This window comes from Astatotilapia calliptera, chromosome 4 (genome assembly GCF_900246225.1).
Source record: "Astatotilapia calliptera chromosome 4, fAstCal1.2, whole genome shotgun sequence".
Taxonomy (NCBI): domain Eukaryota; kingdom Metazoa; phylum Chordata; class Actinopteri; order Cichliformes; family Cichlidae; genus Astatotilapia; species Astatotilapia calliptera.
In genome coordinates this window covers 17,122,540-17,142,059 of record NC_039305.1, presented here as the reverse complement: position 1 = coordinate 17,142,059, position 19,520 = coordinate 17,122,540, and the positions used below count along the sequence as shown (strand labels likewise).

At 40.5% G+C, this 19,520-nt stretch overlaps 3 protein-coding genes across 4 annotated transcripts in view; 1 reads left to right on the top strand and 2 right to left on the bottom strand.

The window, feature by feature from the left end:
• Positions 1–70: 70 nt before the first annotated feature.
• On the bottom strand, positions 71–4,762 carry mif4gdb (MIF4G domain containing b). 2 transcript variants are annotated; one of them, XM_026165145.1, is made up of 6 exons: positions 4,521–4,762; positions 3,835–3,953; positions 3,638–3,747; positions 3,385–3,540; positions 2,591–2,683; positions 71–1,639 (listed from the first exon to the last, which is right to left on the bottom strand). In XM_026165145.1, exons 2-6 carry the CDS (start codon positions 3,911–3,913, stop codon positions 1,412–1,414), a joined length of 666 nt encoding a protein of 221 aa, XP_026020930.1. In that variant the 5' UTR covers positions 3,914–3,953; positions 4,521–4,762; the 3' UTR covers positions 71–1,411. The 2 variants fall into 2 exon arrangements, with proteins under 2 accessions (XP_026020930.1, XP_026020932.1); XM_026165147.1 differs by lacking the exon at positions 4,521–4,762 and adding an exon at positions 4,403–4,507.
• A 6-nt stretch (positions 4,763–4,768) lies between these two features.
• LOC113020874 (mitochondrial thiamine pyrophosphate carrier) lies at positions 4,769–10,220 on the top strand. The gene is given in 8 exon segments (XM_026165143.1): positions 4,769–4,972; positions 6,248–6,408; positions 6,698–6,716; positions 6,719–6,852; positions 6,952–7,122; positions 8,935–9,115; positions 9,196–9,326; positions 9,411–10,220. Coding segments are annotated over 7 exon segments (984 nt in total). The 5' UTR covers positions 4,769–4,972; positions 6,248–6,276; the 3' UTR covers positions 9,627–10,220.
• Positions 10,221–11,476: 1,256 nt separating this feature from the next.
• pitpnc1a (phosphatidylinositol transfer protein cytoplasmic 1a) overlaps positions 11,477–19,520 on the bottom strand; it is a 53,602-nt gene continuing 45,558 nt past the window's right edge. Inside the window, 6 exon segments of the mRNA XM_026165142.1 lie at positions 11,477–12,463; positions 12,466–12,738; positions 14,280–14,343; positions 14,939–15,094; positions 17,118–17,213; positions 18,972–19,043. Of these exon segments, the coding sequence (XP_026020927.1) occupies positions 12,429–12,463; positions 12,466–12,738; positions 14,280–14,343; positions 14,939–15,094; positions 17,118–17,213; positions 18,972–19,043 (696 nt within the window). The 3' untranslated portion in view covers positions 11,477–12,428.

The window sequence follows — 19,520 nt, the reverse complement described above, 5'->3', positions numbered from 1 at the left end:
TGTCACTGTTGTATTAAGGAAGCTGTACTGTGTACAAGTGTGTTGTATTTGCAATAATAAATGCAAATAATACAAACTTACAAAGATTTATTAGAACAAACTTTCATTTAATGCACAACCCAATCATAAAAAAGAAAAAATGGAACGTGTAGTAAAAAATAGATTCATGTTACAGTCAGGTCTGTGGAGTCATTTAGGGATTTGGTTAAGTCCTTCTTTGACTCACTGCAGTTTAACACACAAATGCATTTTTTTCTTGGTTTTGTTCATTTGACCCAAGAATCTGCAAGAAAAAAAACCTGCAACGGCTGAAATTTAAATCTCCCTACACTAACAAAGAAAATGATTTCAGGAGACAAAATACTTCAGTGCATCTATGAGCGGCTTTTAAGTAACTTCTTTGTTTTTATCATTGTCAGACTGCCTTAAAGTCAAATTTCAACATACATTCTACAGATCGTGGTTACAACAACAACCACATTTGAAAGATGTAATATTTTAACAGCACGGCACCTGTGCCTGAGCAAACTCCTGAAAGCCATGGTGGACTATCAAACGTAGTGTTGCTGGTGTAAAGAGAAGTTAAATCGTTTTGAAAAAACACTTTTTATGAGCTTTGCAATCATAACTGACCTGCAAAAGGAGCTCCGATAAAGGAGAAGAAAACAGATCCCTCTGCCTCTTAAGGTAAAAATAAACATGTCAGTCTTTATGGAGTTGTTGGTACCATGTGATGGTATTCAAGTTATATCGGCACAGCTTGTTTAACAAATATTTTATATCAAGGAATCTGATGTTTCTGCAGAAAAGTGGTTTAACCAATCGCTCGGTCTGCTGTTAGAAACAAAAAAATAAAATAAATCCCTGAATTGAGACTCTGCCAAACTGATCGCTAACAGGATTTTACAGGACAAAGTAAGCAGAAACTCTTCCCATCGCAATTTAAAACCTTTTCAAAATTTTAAGTTTACACTAAAATATCAAAATAATTAAATCAAGTTTTATCTGACTGGAATGTTATTTGGATTTGGTAAACTAAGGTTGCCATATTCTCTCAAAACAGGAATGCTAGAATGATTAAAAATGTAAAAAACAAAACAAAAAGTTGCCTCAGCTCCTCTGGCTGCATCAAACCTGAACACAAACGTCTTTGAAACAAAGTGAACCTGAATGTGGTCAAACCTCGTTAACTCAACTTCAGCTCCGCGTGACCTATTGCACATTCCACAGCACGCGTCAGGAACATTGTATTAGTCTTTTTAGAGAAATCACCATCTTCTCAAACTCCTCCTCAGATTGCTTGGAGGATATTGCTATCTATCCTCAAAAAGCTGGTTTTGTAATCAGTGGCGCTTGAGTAGTGTCCAAGGTGCTTGAAGGCTCTAGTGCTCAGCGCCCTGCTCCTTGAGTCCTAGTCAGCTATTTCACTGTAGTAGTACTTGTGAGCGGTGCTGCTGAGCATCCAACCTCCGGCCCTGAATTCCAGGATCTCCAGCAGCAGCAGGCGGGCCATGGACGAGAGGCCCTCCTGGAGCAGAAAGCCGTCCCGCAGCAGGAAGAACAGGTCATTCATCCGTTGGTTGTCCGCCTTCTCCAGCTGCTCTCCGATGCGATGCAGCTGCACCACCAGACAGTCCACCTGTGGAGAAAGGTGGAGACGCCTCAGTAAAAACGAACGTCACACTAAAAGGGAGATTATGGTTTCGCTGTGGTTAGGGTAAACTGTCGGCAGCCATGGACTGCCCAAATGTGGGCAGTATAAATGTTACGTGCTACAACACATCTGTGGACTACACTTACATGTGCTGTTATTGGTTCACCACCCAGCCACAGAGAAGAGTGAAGTTGAAGCAAAACTAAAAGAGGCCATGCTTCTCATACTGCATTTTTTTTTTTAAATCTTTGATGGGGTTTTTTGTGCTTCTCTGGCCCACTTTTCAACTAATCAACACAGTGTCATCCATGTCAAACAATGTGCAGTTAGGATGTTGGAGGATGGCCTGGGAGCACATTTGAAGTGGCTGAAAATTGTCTGTGTCGGCGCTTCATAGGCAAATACGCACACAAACGTGCTAGCATAAATTAAGCACCAAAAAGTATGCCTTTCTAAAACCGTATCTATATTATATAGAATTTAAAATTCAATTGAAATTAAGTTAAAAGTCAAGAAATAATCTCTCTTCATATACACACATATTTGTAAACATTTGTACACAATGTGGAGCCAAAAACTGACTGAGGCCTTCCTCAAAATTACAACCCTTTGGCTACTTTATAGAAAAATGGCTATTTAAGTCTTTTTAACCTTTAAAATTAAAGGTAACTGTTCCACTATGCAGAAAAAAGTGGAGGTTCATTGGCCAAAATGCAATTATGAAAGCTTTAACAATCAATTTTTCAGTTTTTTATTAGCCTTTATAGATTTATATGCATTTGTAGTCAGACAAAAACCACCCAGTGGAACAGGAGGTATATCGACTGACTATACAAAACAACCCCACTCCCCCAGTCAGTCCTGGAAAACCACTATAGGACTTTTACACTTATATGCAAATGACTGATAAACACTTTCTCCAGATATCTTCCTCACCTCATCCTCATTCATTAGAGCGTCTGGTTTGGCCAACCTCATCAGGCAGTCATACACAGGATGAACCAGGGCCACCATCGGCATGTTGTTCACCTAAAAAACACAGTGTGGAGAGTCCTTATATATATTTATTAGTTTCAGATGTAGCCATTCTTGTATTTTGCTTGTTTACATTATTGTATTTTGCACAACTCTGTTGCTTGTGAAGCTCGCACACAAGAATTTCACTCACATGTGCTGTACCAATGTACCTGCACATGTGATGTCACAATAAAAGTGATTTGATTTGATTACAGCAGCTCAGTATTATCAACATAAAACAAAAGGAAACTGTGTTAAGTCCTTGACTCTGATTTCTCTTACACAAAAGCCAGGATTGAGTAGTCTTACAATAAGGATCACTCTGTTTAAAATGCCAGTGGCTCCAAGCATGGATGGAACCTGAGTGTGTTAGCACCACACCTTTCAGGCTCATCTTTACACTGCCAATGAATAAACACCTTACTAAATGAGACATGACCTAGATTTTAGAAGCAGCATAATTAGGATCTGTTCAAATTTTAGTGGCTGTTCCTGGACACTTAAATGTGCTGCAGTTAACATATTAGGACCCCCAAGATGCAGCTAGAGGAGGTGTTTGTCTGCAGTGTGGACATACAAGAAAAAAAAAAAGCAGCATGTCCTCTTAATAAGGACAATGAAAAGGTTCCATTTTTAATCAGAGTGATTTAACAAAGCTGCTTTGTGTTTCCCTTTCCTAAATTTTAATACTCAAAACTCTCTCTGCCTCTTACTTTGAGGTAGTCGAAGATGTTGCAGATGAACGTGACATAGCACACCCACTCCTGCAGAGAGCGTGCCCTCATCTCCTCGCGTTCTTTGAACTCCTGCTGGAGTCGGTTCAACAAGTGTCTCCTGAACACGTTTCCATTGCTCTGCTTGGCTTCAGCCTGCAGAAAGTGTCAAGCAAAGTGTCAGGCAGATAACAGTGAGAGGGTGGACAAAAAGTGGGAGCTTGAATGTAATATATAGGTGGGACTTACTGACCTGCACTATAGTGTAGCAAATACGCCCAGCCTCTTTGCTGAACACGGGGTCCTTCAAAGACTGATCCACAATGATGTTGGATACTTTCTCCAGGTTCACCAGAGATGGATCTGAAAAGAGAGAATATGTTTAAGTGCTTTTTTTTTTTTTTTTTACAGCACCCAAAAATGACACACATGAAGAAGTTAAGGGTTGACCTTTCAAGGCTGTTTTTAGTAACCTCTGCGTGTCCAGGTCAAATGACTGGATCCGGTAGTCTTCAGCAGAGTTTTCCATTACAGATGCAAGTAAACAAATTACACGGGAGGGCTGTCACCTGTGGAAATCAGACAGTTACTGCAAGCGTTTTCATGCAGAATATAAGCTTTTCAGAGACAGATCAAAAGGCCACAGTCGGAGACATCCGGGCACTTTTGGTGACCACAATACATGCAAAATCCTGTACAGTCATCAAATTGGCTGGCCCCGGCCGCGGCTCATTCACTGAGGGATGGAGGGGATTATACAACCCAGGTCAACTAAAAAGTTCACCGAACACCCAACCAAGCATGAGCCAAGTTATCTTCAACTTGTGATGTGACACACCAATGTTACTTCCATATTCAACTAGGTAACGTTAGTTTAGTGTAAGAACACGTAAAACTTCGTCTAACGGTAGCTTTGTTTTCAACAACATTAACATCCATTACAGCTGTAGTGGAAACCAAACGTTAACGGCTAGCATTGACGCTAACGAATCAGAGTGGAGTTTAATACTCAACCTACACTTGCGTTATAACCGCCCGCTGAAAGATACAAACGGGTAAATATTTTCCCGAACTGAAAGAAAACGGTAGTTAAATAATTGACCAAAAAATGGAGGATAATTATGTGACAATTATACCTATTTAATGCCAATGTGTCACATCTACGCTCAGGTAGAGGTATGCTCTGGTAGGCAGCCTTTCCTCGACGCAACCCTAACCTTTCGAAGATGAAGTATCAACAGAAAGATGAGTCCCTCCTCTCTTTTCTTCGCCGCAGACCCTATGGTCTTCGCCTAACCCAAAGTTAACGTAAACGAAGGCCTTAGTCTTGTACTTTCGAGGCCTGTCTACGCCATAGATGTCCTAAATAAAAGAGGATGTGAGTTTTAAGTAGTTACTTGCTGAATTTGACACGGTGTAGTGAGGTAGGTACTTATCTTGACGTGATATTTCGTCTTGGAGAGACTCTTCCGACCCGGCAGTAATATTAGGAGCGTGCTAGCAAGAAGTAGAAATCTGTTCCTGTTCTACTAATTTTGAACTGTACCAGTTGAGGTTCACTGTTGGAGCTGATGTGGTATTCATGAAGGTACGGTGATATTTGTCTGCTTCTGTTACCATTATAGCCAAGTTAATGCCTGCTCTGTTCTTAGTTTACCTTAGCTTAGTTTAGCTAGTTCCAAGGTCTTATTATATGTCCTCCACATGTCTTGTTTTTTTTTCTTTTTAATTTTTCTGGTCTTTATGGCATTTGATGGTTGTGTTATAATTTTATAAATGGTGAACATGGAAGAAAACCAGCCATTAACAGACACCTAACAAAACACGAATGACGTGGGTGAAGCTGTAAATGTAATGTCGTGGAAACAGCTGCTAGGAAAAAGTCTTGAGCCACCCGTCGTTTCGTTTTTTTAATACTTTACTTCGGAGGAGCCAGACATAGTTGACATTTTTTCAGTGGTGTGAGCAATAGTTCTCCAGGCTTATAAAATTTTGTTTTTTAGTTTGTTTGTTGAACCACTGAACACTAGCATATGAAGTCATTCAGGCATAAAATGGCACACTAATTAAGTTATCAACCACTGTTGTGTATCCTTAAAACATTTGAGGAAACTGGACTGGTGGGTGGCAAATGAAAGCCATGTCCTTAAGAAATAGTAAAGACCGACACAGGGCGCGAGAGATCCAACTGGCCCTGCAGGTGATCCATCAACTTTTCACTGAAGTCTCCTTGTAAATAGTCTCAGTGTAAGGGTCGATGTCAAGAAGCCATGCTTAAGGAAGGGAGACAAGGAGAAAAGCCATCTGTAAAACATGGTGGAGGCTTTCAGAATGACAGTGATCCCAAACATGCATGGGGAACTTCTCCGGAAGACTACTTAAAGAAATTACAAGAAAGCTTTTCTAAGAGACTTCAGGCTGTGATGTACAATAAAGGTGGTCATATAAAATATTGACTTTCAAGCTTGTTAGAACAGTATAAAAAATCTACAGAATATATACTGCATTCCCATGTATGTTAGCACATTTCAGTAAACGAAATGTGCTAAATGGGGAAACACCCATTTCTCATTTTCATGAAACGTATATAGGAGTTATATATTACTGTGTATTGTTCTAAAGTCCATCCCCCAAAACCAAACTGGAGGTTTTATAACATCTAGCATGTAACTGTTGTTATAAATATCAAAATACTCACTTTAATACAGTTTGGAAACACCTGTGCTTAAGATTATACATACAAAACAAGCTCATCTCACCAAACGTGATGCAGTTAAGATTATCTTTATCTATTTAAACTCGAATTAAAGTTTGTTTTTAACTGTGTTAAACTGAACAAAGGGTTCGTCATTTGTCTCATTAGAGTTTCTAGAAACCTGAGGCTGTAGAGACATGGTGGGCTATGACCCTGGTGTCCAGGGTGCACCTCTGTCCCCAAAGGAGGCGGCCTTCGCTGGTTCAGCTGCTGGGATGGTCACCAGAGCCCTCATCAGTCCTTTTGATGTCATTAAAATCAGATTTCAGGTAAGGATGTGTACTTGTTTTGGAACATGTGAGACTTGCGTCCAAATGGTGAGAGAAGAGAGCCCAGAAGTGAGAATTCGTGCTCACTTTGAAGATTACCGTGAAGTAGCAGCTGTGACCTTCCAATTGGTGACTGTACTAAAAGCATGTGCAAACATTTGCATTCAGTTTAAAAAAAAAAAAAAAAAAAAACAAAACCCAAAAAACAACAACTTTAATCAAGAGATTTTTGAAGCCTGATAAATGCAGGTCATGTGTTGTGTTCTTATCTGTATTTTCCCCCCTGTAGCTGCAGATAGAGCGTGTGTCTTCAAAACACCACAGGGGAAGTACTATGGGATATTTCAGGCAACACGCTGCATTCATTTAGAGGAGGGACTGTCTGCTTTCTGGAAGGGCCACATCCCAGCACAGCTCCTCTCTATCTGCTACGGAGCTGTCCAGGTACAACCTGCAAACTGTGAACTGCAGGCTAAGTGGAACAATTGTATTACTCTAAACAATCTCAACAACACAGTTGCTTTTATTGTGTCCAATTTGCAGTTTGCGAGTTTTGAGTTTCTGACAGAGTTGGTCCATCAGAAAACGCTGTATGACAGCCAGACAGCAGGCGTTCATTTCGTCTGTGGCGGCTTGGCAGCCTGCTCTGCCACAGTGGTTTGCCAGCCTCTGGACACACTGCGGACACGCTTTGCAGCTCAGGGAGAACCCAAGGTGGGACTAATCATTTCTTATCCTGATCGCTGTCAATGTTTGACAGAATTTCATACATCAGCTCGTTATACAGGTTTTTATTTTACAGTCCTACTTTCAAAAAACTTGGTGCATTGTGAAAAATGTAAATAAAAACAGAATGCAATGACTTGCACATCTTATAAAGTCACATTTTTTCACTAAAGAGTACAGAAAATATAGTAAGTGTTTAAACTGAGAAATTTTTAAGAAAAATGTTAAATCATTTTAAGTTTGATAACAGAAACGTATCTTATAACATATTGTTTACCACTTTGGAACAGGCTGTTCAGGCTGTAGTTGTCTGAGAACTGAAGAGACCAGCTGCCGGATTTTGTATGGATGGGAGCATATGTTGTCCCTTTTTTTTTTTTTTTTTTTTTTTGCCATCAGAATTATTGTCTAAAGGCGAAGAAAGATGCCCAACGGATTTACTTTACCAAATGGATCATCCCGGCCTTGCCGTATTGGTCTATTTGATTCAACTTTGTTTTTATTCTTTATTTTATTGTCAGATGTTACACATGGGACAGACATGACTGGGGGAACGAAAGGGGAGAAAGAAAGAGAGGTAGGGAAAGAAAAACAGCAGGGAAGAGGAACGGTGATAAAGGGGAAAAAAAACAAAAACAAACAGGAAAAAAAAAATACATATCAATCTTCTGGATCACCTGTTGAGAAAGGGGGGAAAAAGAGAGCAATATAATAAACAACATCATTGCAATGATCGATGTGAATATAACAGTAAATACTAAATATTGAATATTATTGTGCAGCACGTAGGATCGACAGCACACCGTGTGCTTTGAGGTAGGAGCCAAAAAGGGTGTAGTTTGTGTCTGTGAGCACCTGTGTGTACACCTGTGAGCATGAGTGCGCTTGTATTTAAAAGGTTCCTTCATGTAATGATCTGCTAGAGGGTGTGGGGGGGGGGGGCCATAGCCCCGTCCTCCAGGGCAAGAAGCAGGTATGGAGGAGATCCAGGCTCCAGACATCCAGAGGCCCTCAGAGCACAAGAGCACATGTTGTTCTAAAACCTTTACATACAAATAGATGCAGTATTTAGTTTAGCATATGTCTTGCTGAAGTATGCAGGACCTTCTCTGAAAAAGACGTTGCCTAAGTGGAAACGCATATTGCTCCACAACCTGTGTATATTTTTTTCAGCATCAGTGGTGTCAATTCCAGAGACACTAACGCACCGTCATACCAGAGGTGCAGACTTGTGAACTGAGCTCTGATAACAATGCAGATGGTGCCTCTGCTCTTTAGTCTGCAGAATGCAGCATCAATATTTTCCAAAAGAAGTAAAAAGTTTTGATTAGTCTGTCCACAGAACAGGTTTTTCACTTTGCCAAAGTCCATTTTAAATGAGCTTTGTTCAGAGAACGTGAAGGTGGCATTTACATATGACTTTATCTTTGCACGAGGGAGCTTTAACCTACATTTGTGGATCATGTAATGATTTCTGGAAGTGTTCCTGAGCCCATGCACTGATTTCCATGACAGAATCATGCCACCCGAGGACCCAAAATGATCACGGGCATCCAGTATTAATTTTTTCTCACTTGTCTGTTGAGGACAGAGATATGCAAATACGTTTAATTAGGCAAATGTAGAAATATTTGAGGATTTGGAAACAAGTTTTTGTTTCCCACACTACCAACAGCATTGAAGACCATTTCAAGTCTTACAACGATGAAATATTCATAAAGCATGTTAAATATTCTCGAATTCCTGCCTTAGGCAGAATCGCTCGCTGTATACTGCTGAAACCCAGTTTTCTATTTCCAGGTGTACAGGAACCTGCGACATGCTGTGTCTACAATGTGGCGATCAGAAGGAACTCTAACATTTTACCGCGGCCTGTCACCAACACTCATGGCTGTGTTTCCTTACGCTGGCCTGCAGTTCTTCTTCTACAATATCTTTAAAAAGTTGTTGGCTCCACAACCCGAAGCTGGGAACTCAGGAGGTGAGTGGAAACTCTTAATTGTGCAGCGTTTACACCTGCACAGGGTTCAGTTTAAAATCCTGTCACTTTTTATGTTCAAGGAAACTTAAAAAGCCTGGTCTGTGGGAGTGGAGCTGGAATGATCAGCAAAACAATCACGTACCCATTCGATCTGTTCAAGAAGAGACTGCAGGTGGGGGGCTTTGAAGCAGCCAGAGCTCACTTTGGACAGGTAAGCTCCTCAACAGCATGTTTCATCATATTTGATTAAGCGCTCTGGGTTTGATGCTGAAGCATTGCCTTCTGTCCTGTGCAGGTGCGGAGCTACAGAGGTCTGCTCGACTGCATGGTTCAAATAGCCAAAGAGGAGGGCTTCCGAGGATTCTTCAAAGGCCTGTCCCCCAGTCTCGTAAAAGCTGCGCTGTCAACAGGCTTCACCTTTTTTTGGTATGAATTTTTTGTCAACGCCATGCATAACTTCAAGGAGAAACGGGGAACAAATGTCATCGCCAAAGACTTTAACAGAAGATGATGAAGGTGGAGGGGAGCAACACACACAATCACGCACATTGGAAACTAACTTATGCCTTGTTATTTTCTTGCACTGAAAAAAATGTGTCAACTGGGTCAATATCATCATTTGTTTCTGTTGTGTTTACATATCACGACAGAAAAATTACTACATTATGTTTTTTGTGATGTCATTTGAGTGTGTGTCACAAAAGAGCTGGATTTTTTTTTTTTTTTTAAAAACATGAATTTAATGTGGGATTTCAAGGTTTGTGGATACTTGCTTTAAAAAGATAAGTGTTAGCATTGAATATTCAAACTGAACTTTGCACACTTTGAGCATTTTGTGTCATTTTACACAAACTGTTCGACTTCATTAAGTTGCAAGAAAAGAATACAACAAAATTAAGCTTTTGTGTTGGTTTTGTGCACAGACAAAAAAAAGCACTTAATATTTATTGCATTATATACTATGGAGGACTGGGTATGTGAGGGACTGCTAACTGAGAGTTCAGTTAGTTTGTTGTGTTACATTACACTGTTAAAGCAGTTGTGTCGATGTGTCTGCTGAACACTATGACGTTATTATTTTTTCAATAAAGTTTGGATTAAGGAATTGTGTTTGCATGTGTGGTGTGTAGACCAGGATGAACATAGTGTTCACTAGAGGTGTGCATATGAATCGTATGCCTTTTGACACCTTTTATTAAAAAAACCATTTACATATTGAAGTTTGGCACATGTGCATGGGTCATCACATGCCCCCTAAATGATGAAAAATGAATAAGTGAGGACAAAGAGCTCACAACAGGGTTTACATATTTAAAATAAATAAAATAACTGAATGTGAACATGTTGGATGCATGCTCTGTTTGCATAAATGCCCACATACTGCTTACTCTCTTACAATTCCTCCATCTAAAGCATAAGTACACTGCACAGCAGTTGCATCTCTTTAATATCTGCAGGGAAAATACCAAAGAGTCCATTAGCTGTGACAACATCCTCATTTAGGTTTGACAGCGTTTCTTGCAGATATTGGCAGATGTCGTGGGAAAGGCCTCAGAGGCGATCGCCTGTACTAATGAGAAGTGTATGAATTGAAAAAGGTAGCAAAAGTTGAGCATGTAGACAGAACAGAAAGTGGCATGTAGGGGGGTGTGGCCTTGCTCCTGAAATTCAGATAAATTATCTGCAGTATGATGAGAGGGGGAACTCAGTTTCAGCTTCATCTATATACAATTTCACGTAATATGTTGAGATATTTATATATTAGAGCTATTTTGCAATATATTGTCTTATTTAATACTGCTGATTTAACTTGTTAGTTACTGTTCTTACTGTCTTGGAGCATATCTGGCCACAAAATTTTCTCTGAGATCAATAAAGTATTCTGATTCTCATTCTAATTTATACAGCATATGTTGTAACTTTATTGCAGTTTATTGTTTGATAACAGCATTTTGGTTATTTTGTAAGTGATTTAAGTGTTAGCCACATGTTTAGTGAGTGCTGTTAATTATAGATTAAATTTTCTGCTAAAAGGGAGCATTTAACAAGTATTTTCATTAGAAAACTGTGTTTCCCAGAATCCTTTGTGGTAGACAAAAGTTACTCTGGGTTTAGCTAGCAAAGAAAGTTTCAGGAAGCCATTATATGTTGCTCTGATGTCGAGCAGTTTATTTGTTGTACATCCCCTTTTGAAGCCCTATATAAAGACTATCGTTTCTGCAATTGATGTCTGATCCGTTTTTTGTTTTGGCTAAGTGGATTCTCCACAATAACATGACTTGATTTCCAAAGTTGCATTTGAATGAGCCACAAGCCTGTCTTTCCATTCAGATAGATCACATTAACAAACTCTCCACACAGTAACGGATGCAGCAGTATTTACTTTCCTTTACTGAATACAAAACCCATCAATAGTATGACAGTAAATGAACACAATAAAACCACAATGAAGTCAATACAGCAGCAAAACAACACCACATGACCAAGTCTGTAAAAACTCCTGTAAAACACGACATCACATATAAGGCTCAGATAAGGAAAACATTCAGTTCACAAATATTTAAGGGCAGCCTCGGTAGTCAAGAATCATGCTGTTTCATGAAGACATCATGGCTGCTGAGACACATTACAGAAATGTCAAAGCAGCTTCATCACTTGATATGATATTCTTTTTGAGTCACATTTATATTTTTCATACAGTATATACAAGAATACACAATCACCTTACATCAGACTGTGAAAACCATAATACTCGACTGTTACAGTGGCCAACAAGAGTCCCAACTACATAATTCAGTTACCAAATAAATGAACAAGCCAGAGATGTTTAAAGATAAAGCAGAAAACAAATGTTAAGTTTATGTGCACTGAGTCTCTCGATATCTTTTCACCAACACACCCTGAGCTTGGATGAAAACAAGGTGACACTGTGGGATAAAACGATTTCAGGAATGTATGCTACACTCAGTCAGGCTAATTGGACTCCATACTGATTAATGAAAGGTGCAGACTGGCTGTTTTCTAAGGAGAAGTGAAGGATGAGGAGCCTGCAGGTGCTTTTGTTGGACTCTCACTGGGATTTACTACACCTTTACACTTGGCGGGCCTTGCTGTGGATGCCTAGCTGTACCTGTAAAGGCAGTCTGAGAGCTGTTGGCTTTGCTGGAACGCCGGCGAGTCGGCTGAGGGGCTGGGATCACCAGGACAGTCACTTCTTCTTCAGATGGCTGAGGGAACATTGCAGGATGTGCTGGGTAGGCATCCTCCACTAATACGCAGGTCAGGGGTGTTTAACAGCGGCTTAGCCCCGCTCTCATTCTGGTTGCGGACTGGAGTTCCAGGAGAAAAGCTTGGAAGCTTGAAGAGTGAATCCCTGCGGCCTGGATCAGGTAGGGTCAAAGTCTCTGGAGCTGACTTCTTCCGGGGTCGCTCTTTGGGCACTGACAGGAAATCAGGGGCTTCGGTGGAGAGGGGAGTGGACGGGGCGCTGTTGGGTCCGCTGCGGGTGCTAGATGGCAGGGGGTTCTCTGAGATGGAAATGGTAGGGGGGAAAGTGCCAATCTTCAGGTTGGTGGCTTCCTGCGTGGCACGCTCGTACTCTCTTACTTCATCCATGGTCATGTCTGTTGGGTTGGAGCAGTGACATAATATTAATAATAATACCTACTGAGCTATCCATGTCCCCATATATGAGAGACAAGGAATCTTTAGAATTGTTTTTATTAGATTTTAATGCAGTTTTTATGTGATATAAGCACAGAGATGTGCAATTCTAATAAACACATAATTTATTAACAATAAAACATAGAAAACACATCAAGTATTTAAACAGATGTGTTTCAGAACAGAGCTTAGTAGTAGTAGAAGTGGGGTGCTGAACTGGCCTGCCTGCGGTTCAGGCCTTTCACCTCTTAAAACCATTTGACCCATCATGAAATATGAAATGGAGCTATGAAGACCCAGGACTGTTAAAAAAGCTAGAAAATCAAGCAGCTCATATCCTTAAGTTAACAGATGTTCATGGTTAAAAAAGAGAGGATGCTACACAGCAGTAAACAGGGCCGTGTCCCAACTGTTTTGAGACGTGTAGCTGCCATCAAATTCAAAATGAGCTAATGTTTTTCTTACTTTGGTACATTCGATATGGTTTCTGTGTTCTACAGTGAATAAAATATGACTTTAAGATTTACAACTTCTTTGTATTTTCAATGTCCACAGCATCTCGAGCTTTTTGGAAATGGGACTTTGCAGATTTATTTAATGTGGTGAGGCTGCAAATGTGGAAATATTGCACACAGGTTTCTCAAGGTCTTACAACGAACTGCTTCAAGGGAAATACGTGTCAGGAGAAAACTGTACTCTCAGTTTCCCGTTCTTAGCTGACAGTAGTCACACCTGCGGTCTTTTGCTGTTGTCCATCTGCTCTACAGTTTGACATGTTGCACAATCAGAGATGTTGTTCTTCATACCTTGATTATAATGAGAATTTGAGTTAATGTTCTCTTCCTATAAAAGCAGTCTGGGCATTCTCTTCTAACCTCTGACATCAACAAGATGAAAAATCAAAGTTTCTAAGACAGTTTCAAAAATACACAAACCAGCCACATTTCTGTAGGAGGAGGTAGGATGTGGCAAAACCAATTAGCAGAGGTGACACTACAGCTAACTGGAGTCACCCATCTAGTGTGGAACATTTTATATGTTATCATTCGTGGTTAATTGTCCTAACAGGCCATTCAGGGAGTCTTTTCTCTGTTTTTGGTGGTGGAGGTTCTAGCATTTACCCTATTTAGAATTATTAACAGGTATCTGTTCCTGTGCATGGTACCCATACACTGCATGCATACACCCTGCTAAAAAGAGCTTGCTAACATTTAGTTGATAACTTAGCACACTATGCTCATGTCCAAATATGACAAATATATCCAAATATTTCCAACTCCAAAAACACCAGATGGAGATGGTCACAAAGCTAAAAGTTGATGAAATTAATAAACAAATTGATAATGTCATGCTAGCTATGTCCATCCTTTGCATACAGTCTATGATCTCCATCTTAAAATGGAAAAATGTATGTGAAGTGGGTGCAATCGTGAGATGAGTCAATGCCTGCACATGAAACTAACCCAAGTTTTCTAAAGACTGTCATCTTCTGCGCACTTACCAATCCACTCATCCACCCAGGCAAAGGCCTGCCTGTGTCCTAAAAGCAGCACATCTCGGATCACCTGAGGAAGATTACAAAAAATAAAAAGAGAGAAAAGGGAAGCAAAGGAGGCAAGCTCACAGGAAAATGAATTCAGGCAGGGACAGAGGCAGGGAGGAAGTTCAAGGAGAGAAACTGCAAATCAGACGGCATTCGCTCTAAAGGATACAGAGAGTTTCACTTCATTTCTCACTTCAAACATTTTCTGTTCACCCCTAGAGGATTATGATTTATGTGGGACACTCCTGGTGTTAGCCTGTGAGTAATGAACCTGCCTCCAATGTGTGTGTGTGTGTGTGGGTGCCTTGGGCAAGGATAGTGCAGGGTCAGCTGACCCGAGGGACAGATGCTGTAGCAAAATGGCTTTGGGAAATGAGAGATACAAAGTTTAAATTCTGCAGCCAAGAAAAAGGGAGGTGGTGCTGCAAGGCAAGCTGTGGGATGCGAACAGGGCAGATATTGTTGAAGGTGATAATAGAACTGCTGATCTAGCTCACGGCCGTGTATCACATGTTTTCAGAGCAAAAGATAGGACGCCTCTGGCTCAGACGATGATATAAGCAGGCTGAAACTCATCTACAACGTGTCTCTTGCCCCCAAAAATGGTTTGTCCTGACCTTGTGTACAAACTGCTCCACACGGGTTTGCAGGCCCCAGACTTCAAATTTGACAGTGACCAGTTTGTAGGAGCACATGATGGGGTCCTGGGTGTCGAGCCATCCTTCCTGCAGAAGCCCTCGGTTCGTCTTCTTTGACTTAAAATACCGAAGGTCCTGCAAGGCCACAAGAAACCAGGTTCAGAAAAACAACTCATTTTTCCCCAGGAGTTAAATAAACACAAACAATCTTATGTCGATAATCCTCATAAAATTTACATAAGACCATAAGGAAAATTTGTTGAACTGTTTTCAAACCAATACTTCAAATTAAAACTATACTTCCTGCCATCTAATCTCTCTCACACACATCAATTTCCTCCTCTCTGCCCACAGGACAGGATCATCTGCTTTTATTTACGAGGCTAATGCAGGGTATAGCTAAGAAGCACAGTGGGAGTCTCAGAAACTTTACACGCATTAATCACTGCTCCCAGTGGACTAATTATGCTGTGATGCTCATTTGTCTTAGAGTCATGCATCTGAGTGTGACAGAGTGTCTCTATCCCTGCTGGGAAAGTACTTGTAGAGGAGGTGGAAGACGTCTGTTATATTCTTCTCCGCATAAAATGTTTCATCAAGTGTATTGAGAGACGGAAAGATGAGAAATGCTAATGACAGATTAATCGCTTTTAAGCACATTTTTTAATAAGCAAATATCTCTCCAAAAGATGTTTTACTTCACTTACTTTTCCTCCTGGTTTTGCTGAACAAGTTTCATTAACTGTAGATTGTATTTCAAGAAGGTCTAAAAAGTGAAGTCAAAGTCAAAGTGCTTTAAATATGATTTCTTTCTGGTGACCAGCAGGGAGCAAATCCTCTGGCTGCAAATAGTTTGGTTCTATATACTGCATCATATATGCTGCATCCAGTCAAATCACCAGCAAGTGTGAGGATCTCTATAAAAACAGAAGGTTTTGGTAGTTTGCAGGTCTGGAGCATTGCCACAGTCTTGCCAGGAGTGGACGATGCAGCAAACTCACCCACGGCCAGACTGTGCCATGATCATACAAACGGCAAAAAACTCAAAAGCATTTGTCACTTTATGGTCTCAAATGTTATTTTAATACCTTCTTTCATACATCATGAGGTTTATTTTGTAAATTATGTTCATAAAATAGATTATAACACAGACGTGACTAAGTTGTGACTAAGTTGTGACTGTGAACAGCATCTCCAGGCTTTAATAACAGCAGAACACAAACACAAAATAGGTGACATCCACCTTTTCTATACGAGCTATGGCTTGAACTAATATCAGTGGGGCAGAGAGGCTTTTTGTTGATTAAGATTACATCAAATTCCATTAAAATCAAGCATCTGACACTCATGCATGTGTTGAGCCGTATTGAGCCAAACGTGGTTTTAAAGATCCTTCATTTTTTTGTATTAATTGATTTCTCAGTGTGATGCATGCTGGTTTTATTTAGTTAAAATACGTTTAGACACTACAATAACGTCTTTTTATCTTCAGCACTGGAAATTCTTCCTTGTCTTGTGGACGCTGGTTGCATGTGTTTGCATCATGAGCACCTGCTGTCAGACCTTTGACTTTTTTCTCCTTTGTTTTTAACCCCCGACATTTGACACAGTTCATCTGTTTTTAAAATAATATTTACATTAGACATCTGACTTCTGTGTTTAGCTCTGGACAGCATGTCTGTGCTATTCTTAGCTCTCAGTGGTTAAAAGCAGAGGATGACAGAGATCGGTGGGAGGTGCGTGTGTGAAAGTGAGGGTGTCAATAACAAAACTGCAGCGCTGTCATGACCCCTCTTGGTTATTAATAGCTCAGCTTTTTATGACCATCACGTCCTGATAGATGAGCGAACGCACGCGCATACAAATGTCAAATCTCCACAGCTAATGCCCATCACCTCCCCCACACATAAACATGTGTTTCCCTTCCTTCCATCGCCCAGAGGAGGCAGATGGCCAGCTGGTGGTCAAACACGAGCTGGTGCTGGTGGAGAAAAGATAACACCCTATTCTGTTCCCTTCTCCTCACATCTCAGTTGTTGACTTCTCTCCTCCTCCCTCCTATTCACCCTTCTTTCCACTTCCTTCCACAGTATCTGTGCCGTGGCTGCAAGTATTCATTCACTCCTCATCCTGAGGTCAGTGACGTCGCTCTCCTCACCTCCGACTCCTTGTAGTGGCGCTCGGGGATCTCATCGTAAGCGATGTCCAACAAACACACATCCATCTCCTCTTCTCTGGGCTCACTGCCAAAGATCTGAGGAACAGGGAACAGTTCAGTATGTGAGGACAGCTCAATCAGTGGCGTTGACAAATGCTGTGGGATGAAGTGCCGTCACTTGGTGGATTTATAAAGGCAGCTTCACGCATCACGTAAATGCTGGGAGTCATTTTAGTCACACATCATATTGCTGTACAGGAAAGCAGTGGTTGAAAGGGTTTACGTTTGACAAAAAGATAATTTCCTGAGCACGTCCCGTCCTTCTAGCTTTACCCTCAAACAATAGGCCAAACAAACTGTGAGTAGGAATGTGAGTCACACCAAGTGGTCAATGATTTCCTCCTGTGTGACTCACGGGACGCAGCAAAGCAATGTTGACTAGTTATCCGCTCCTTTCAGAGCAGTGAAAGCGCTCTTGAGTCATGGACATTAATTAAACTTCCTGCATTCTTTGAATCTTTTCCATGGGTATAGGGCCAGGAGCAAAGGGCAGGGAGTCAACTGCCAAGGTTATTACAAGAAATGAGGGAGGCTGGAATAAAGAGAGAATAGCGGTGACTGCACAAATGGTGGGACCAGTGGGGTGTTAACATGAGAGCGGAAAGACCCTTCTATTGAGTTTGCCTGCACCCACATTTGTTACAATCAGTTTCAAATGTGAGATTTTGACCATCTGTGAAACCATCGTGATGTTCCTGCAACTCTCATAATCCACCACTAGGTGGGGCCGCAGCCTTTTCCTTCTACTACATTGTGCATTCGAGTAATATTGTGCAACAGTCAGACTTGCCTCCACTGCCAATACCAAGTGTTGCTCTGAAGGTGAGGTGGAGATCAATTGAAGTGCTTTTACCTGGTTTGAAATACTCAACACAACCAGCAGGACCTTGTCAGGTTGATTTAATAAAAGACAATTACAGTCAATCTATTTTATAGCTATAGTTCTGTGCAAAAGGTTTTAACCAGCTCTTATTTCTTCATATTTTACTTTAAAGGAGCCAGACTTTCTTGTAATTTTTAAAAGTGGTCTTAAACATTAGTTCTGCAGATTGTCTGAAGGTTTGTTAATGTTGGTCTTAAGACAACAGGCTGCTTTTTCACTTGCTTTCAGTCTAGTCCGTCTACGTGACCATTTTCAGTGGATCATTTGAACCATTGTTGTTTCTACACATAACAAACAACTTAGCAAAGAACCAATTTTAAATTTTGTCTTTAGGGACTTTCTTACTAGTCTGTCTTGAAAAACACATTTTTCTGTGAATTAATTGTATGAAAAATGCCAAAGACACTGAGGTTTGACAGGCATAAAATTGTATCTTTGCACCAACAAAGTGATTCCCAAAGAGCTGTTAACCAAAAACGTTGCTCGTTATAGAGATTCAGACTGTCCACCTATTGTTCAGATGTGTCTGGCAAAGTATCTATGAGAAATTATCATAATGACAGATTGAAAAAGATTGTGATTGTCCAAGATACAAATGAACGAAGACAAAAACATTCATGTTAACAGTCGCAATCACTGCCTGAAGAAATCAGAACAGCAGAATGACTGATAATTCTCCTGATGTCCTTGGCACACAATGATGCAATAACCCTCTGACAAAGAGAATTCATTATTTTTGATTTTGGGGAAAAGACAAGAAGCAACAAGATGAGGCAACAAAGCAGACAGCAAAGAGCACAAAAGGGCAAAGGTACATGAAAAGAGAACCTAAATTCTATCCTCTTTCTTTTAGATGCAGCTTTGTTCCTACGATTCACTTCCAACGGCACGGCACTCGGAGCTTTACTCACATTATCATTGTTCCCTTTGTTATCCTCATATTTGGTCTCAATATGGATGGAAAACTTGGGCAGGAAGGAGCACTGAAGGGAGGGAAAAGTGAGAAATAAACAACGTGTGAGTTTCTCTGTTAATAACTGCATTGCTTAATGTTGTTTGTTCCAGCCCCTTTTTCAGAGATTTTTAACATTTTAAGCTTCATCGGTCTGCTAAAGTGACAACATCCTGTTGTTTAGGTCAATATGTGTGCATGTAGTCTTACAGTAGCTTACTCTTTAGCTTCGCTGCATTTTAGCTGCTGTGCTGAAAGCACAAGAAGCCGACACGCTCAGATGCCAGATCAGATTAATGGAGAGGACCGTGTGTCTGACAGGGGCTTATATCTTGGGTTTTATTACACAAAACCAAAGCAGTAATGGTTATTCTCTCACTCCGGAGATTTAAAACCACATCACACTTTAGTGTTTTCGTCCATTTTTACTGTCTTTAACCAAATTAAAGCTCAACACAATCATTATACAGTGTAGAAGGATGAATACTGGATACATGAAATGCAAAAG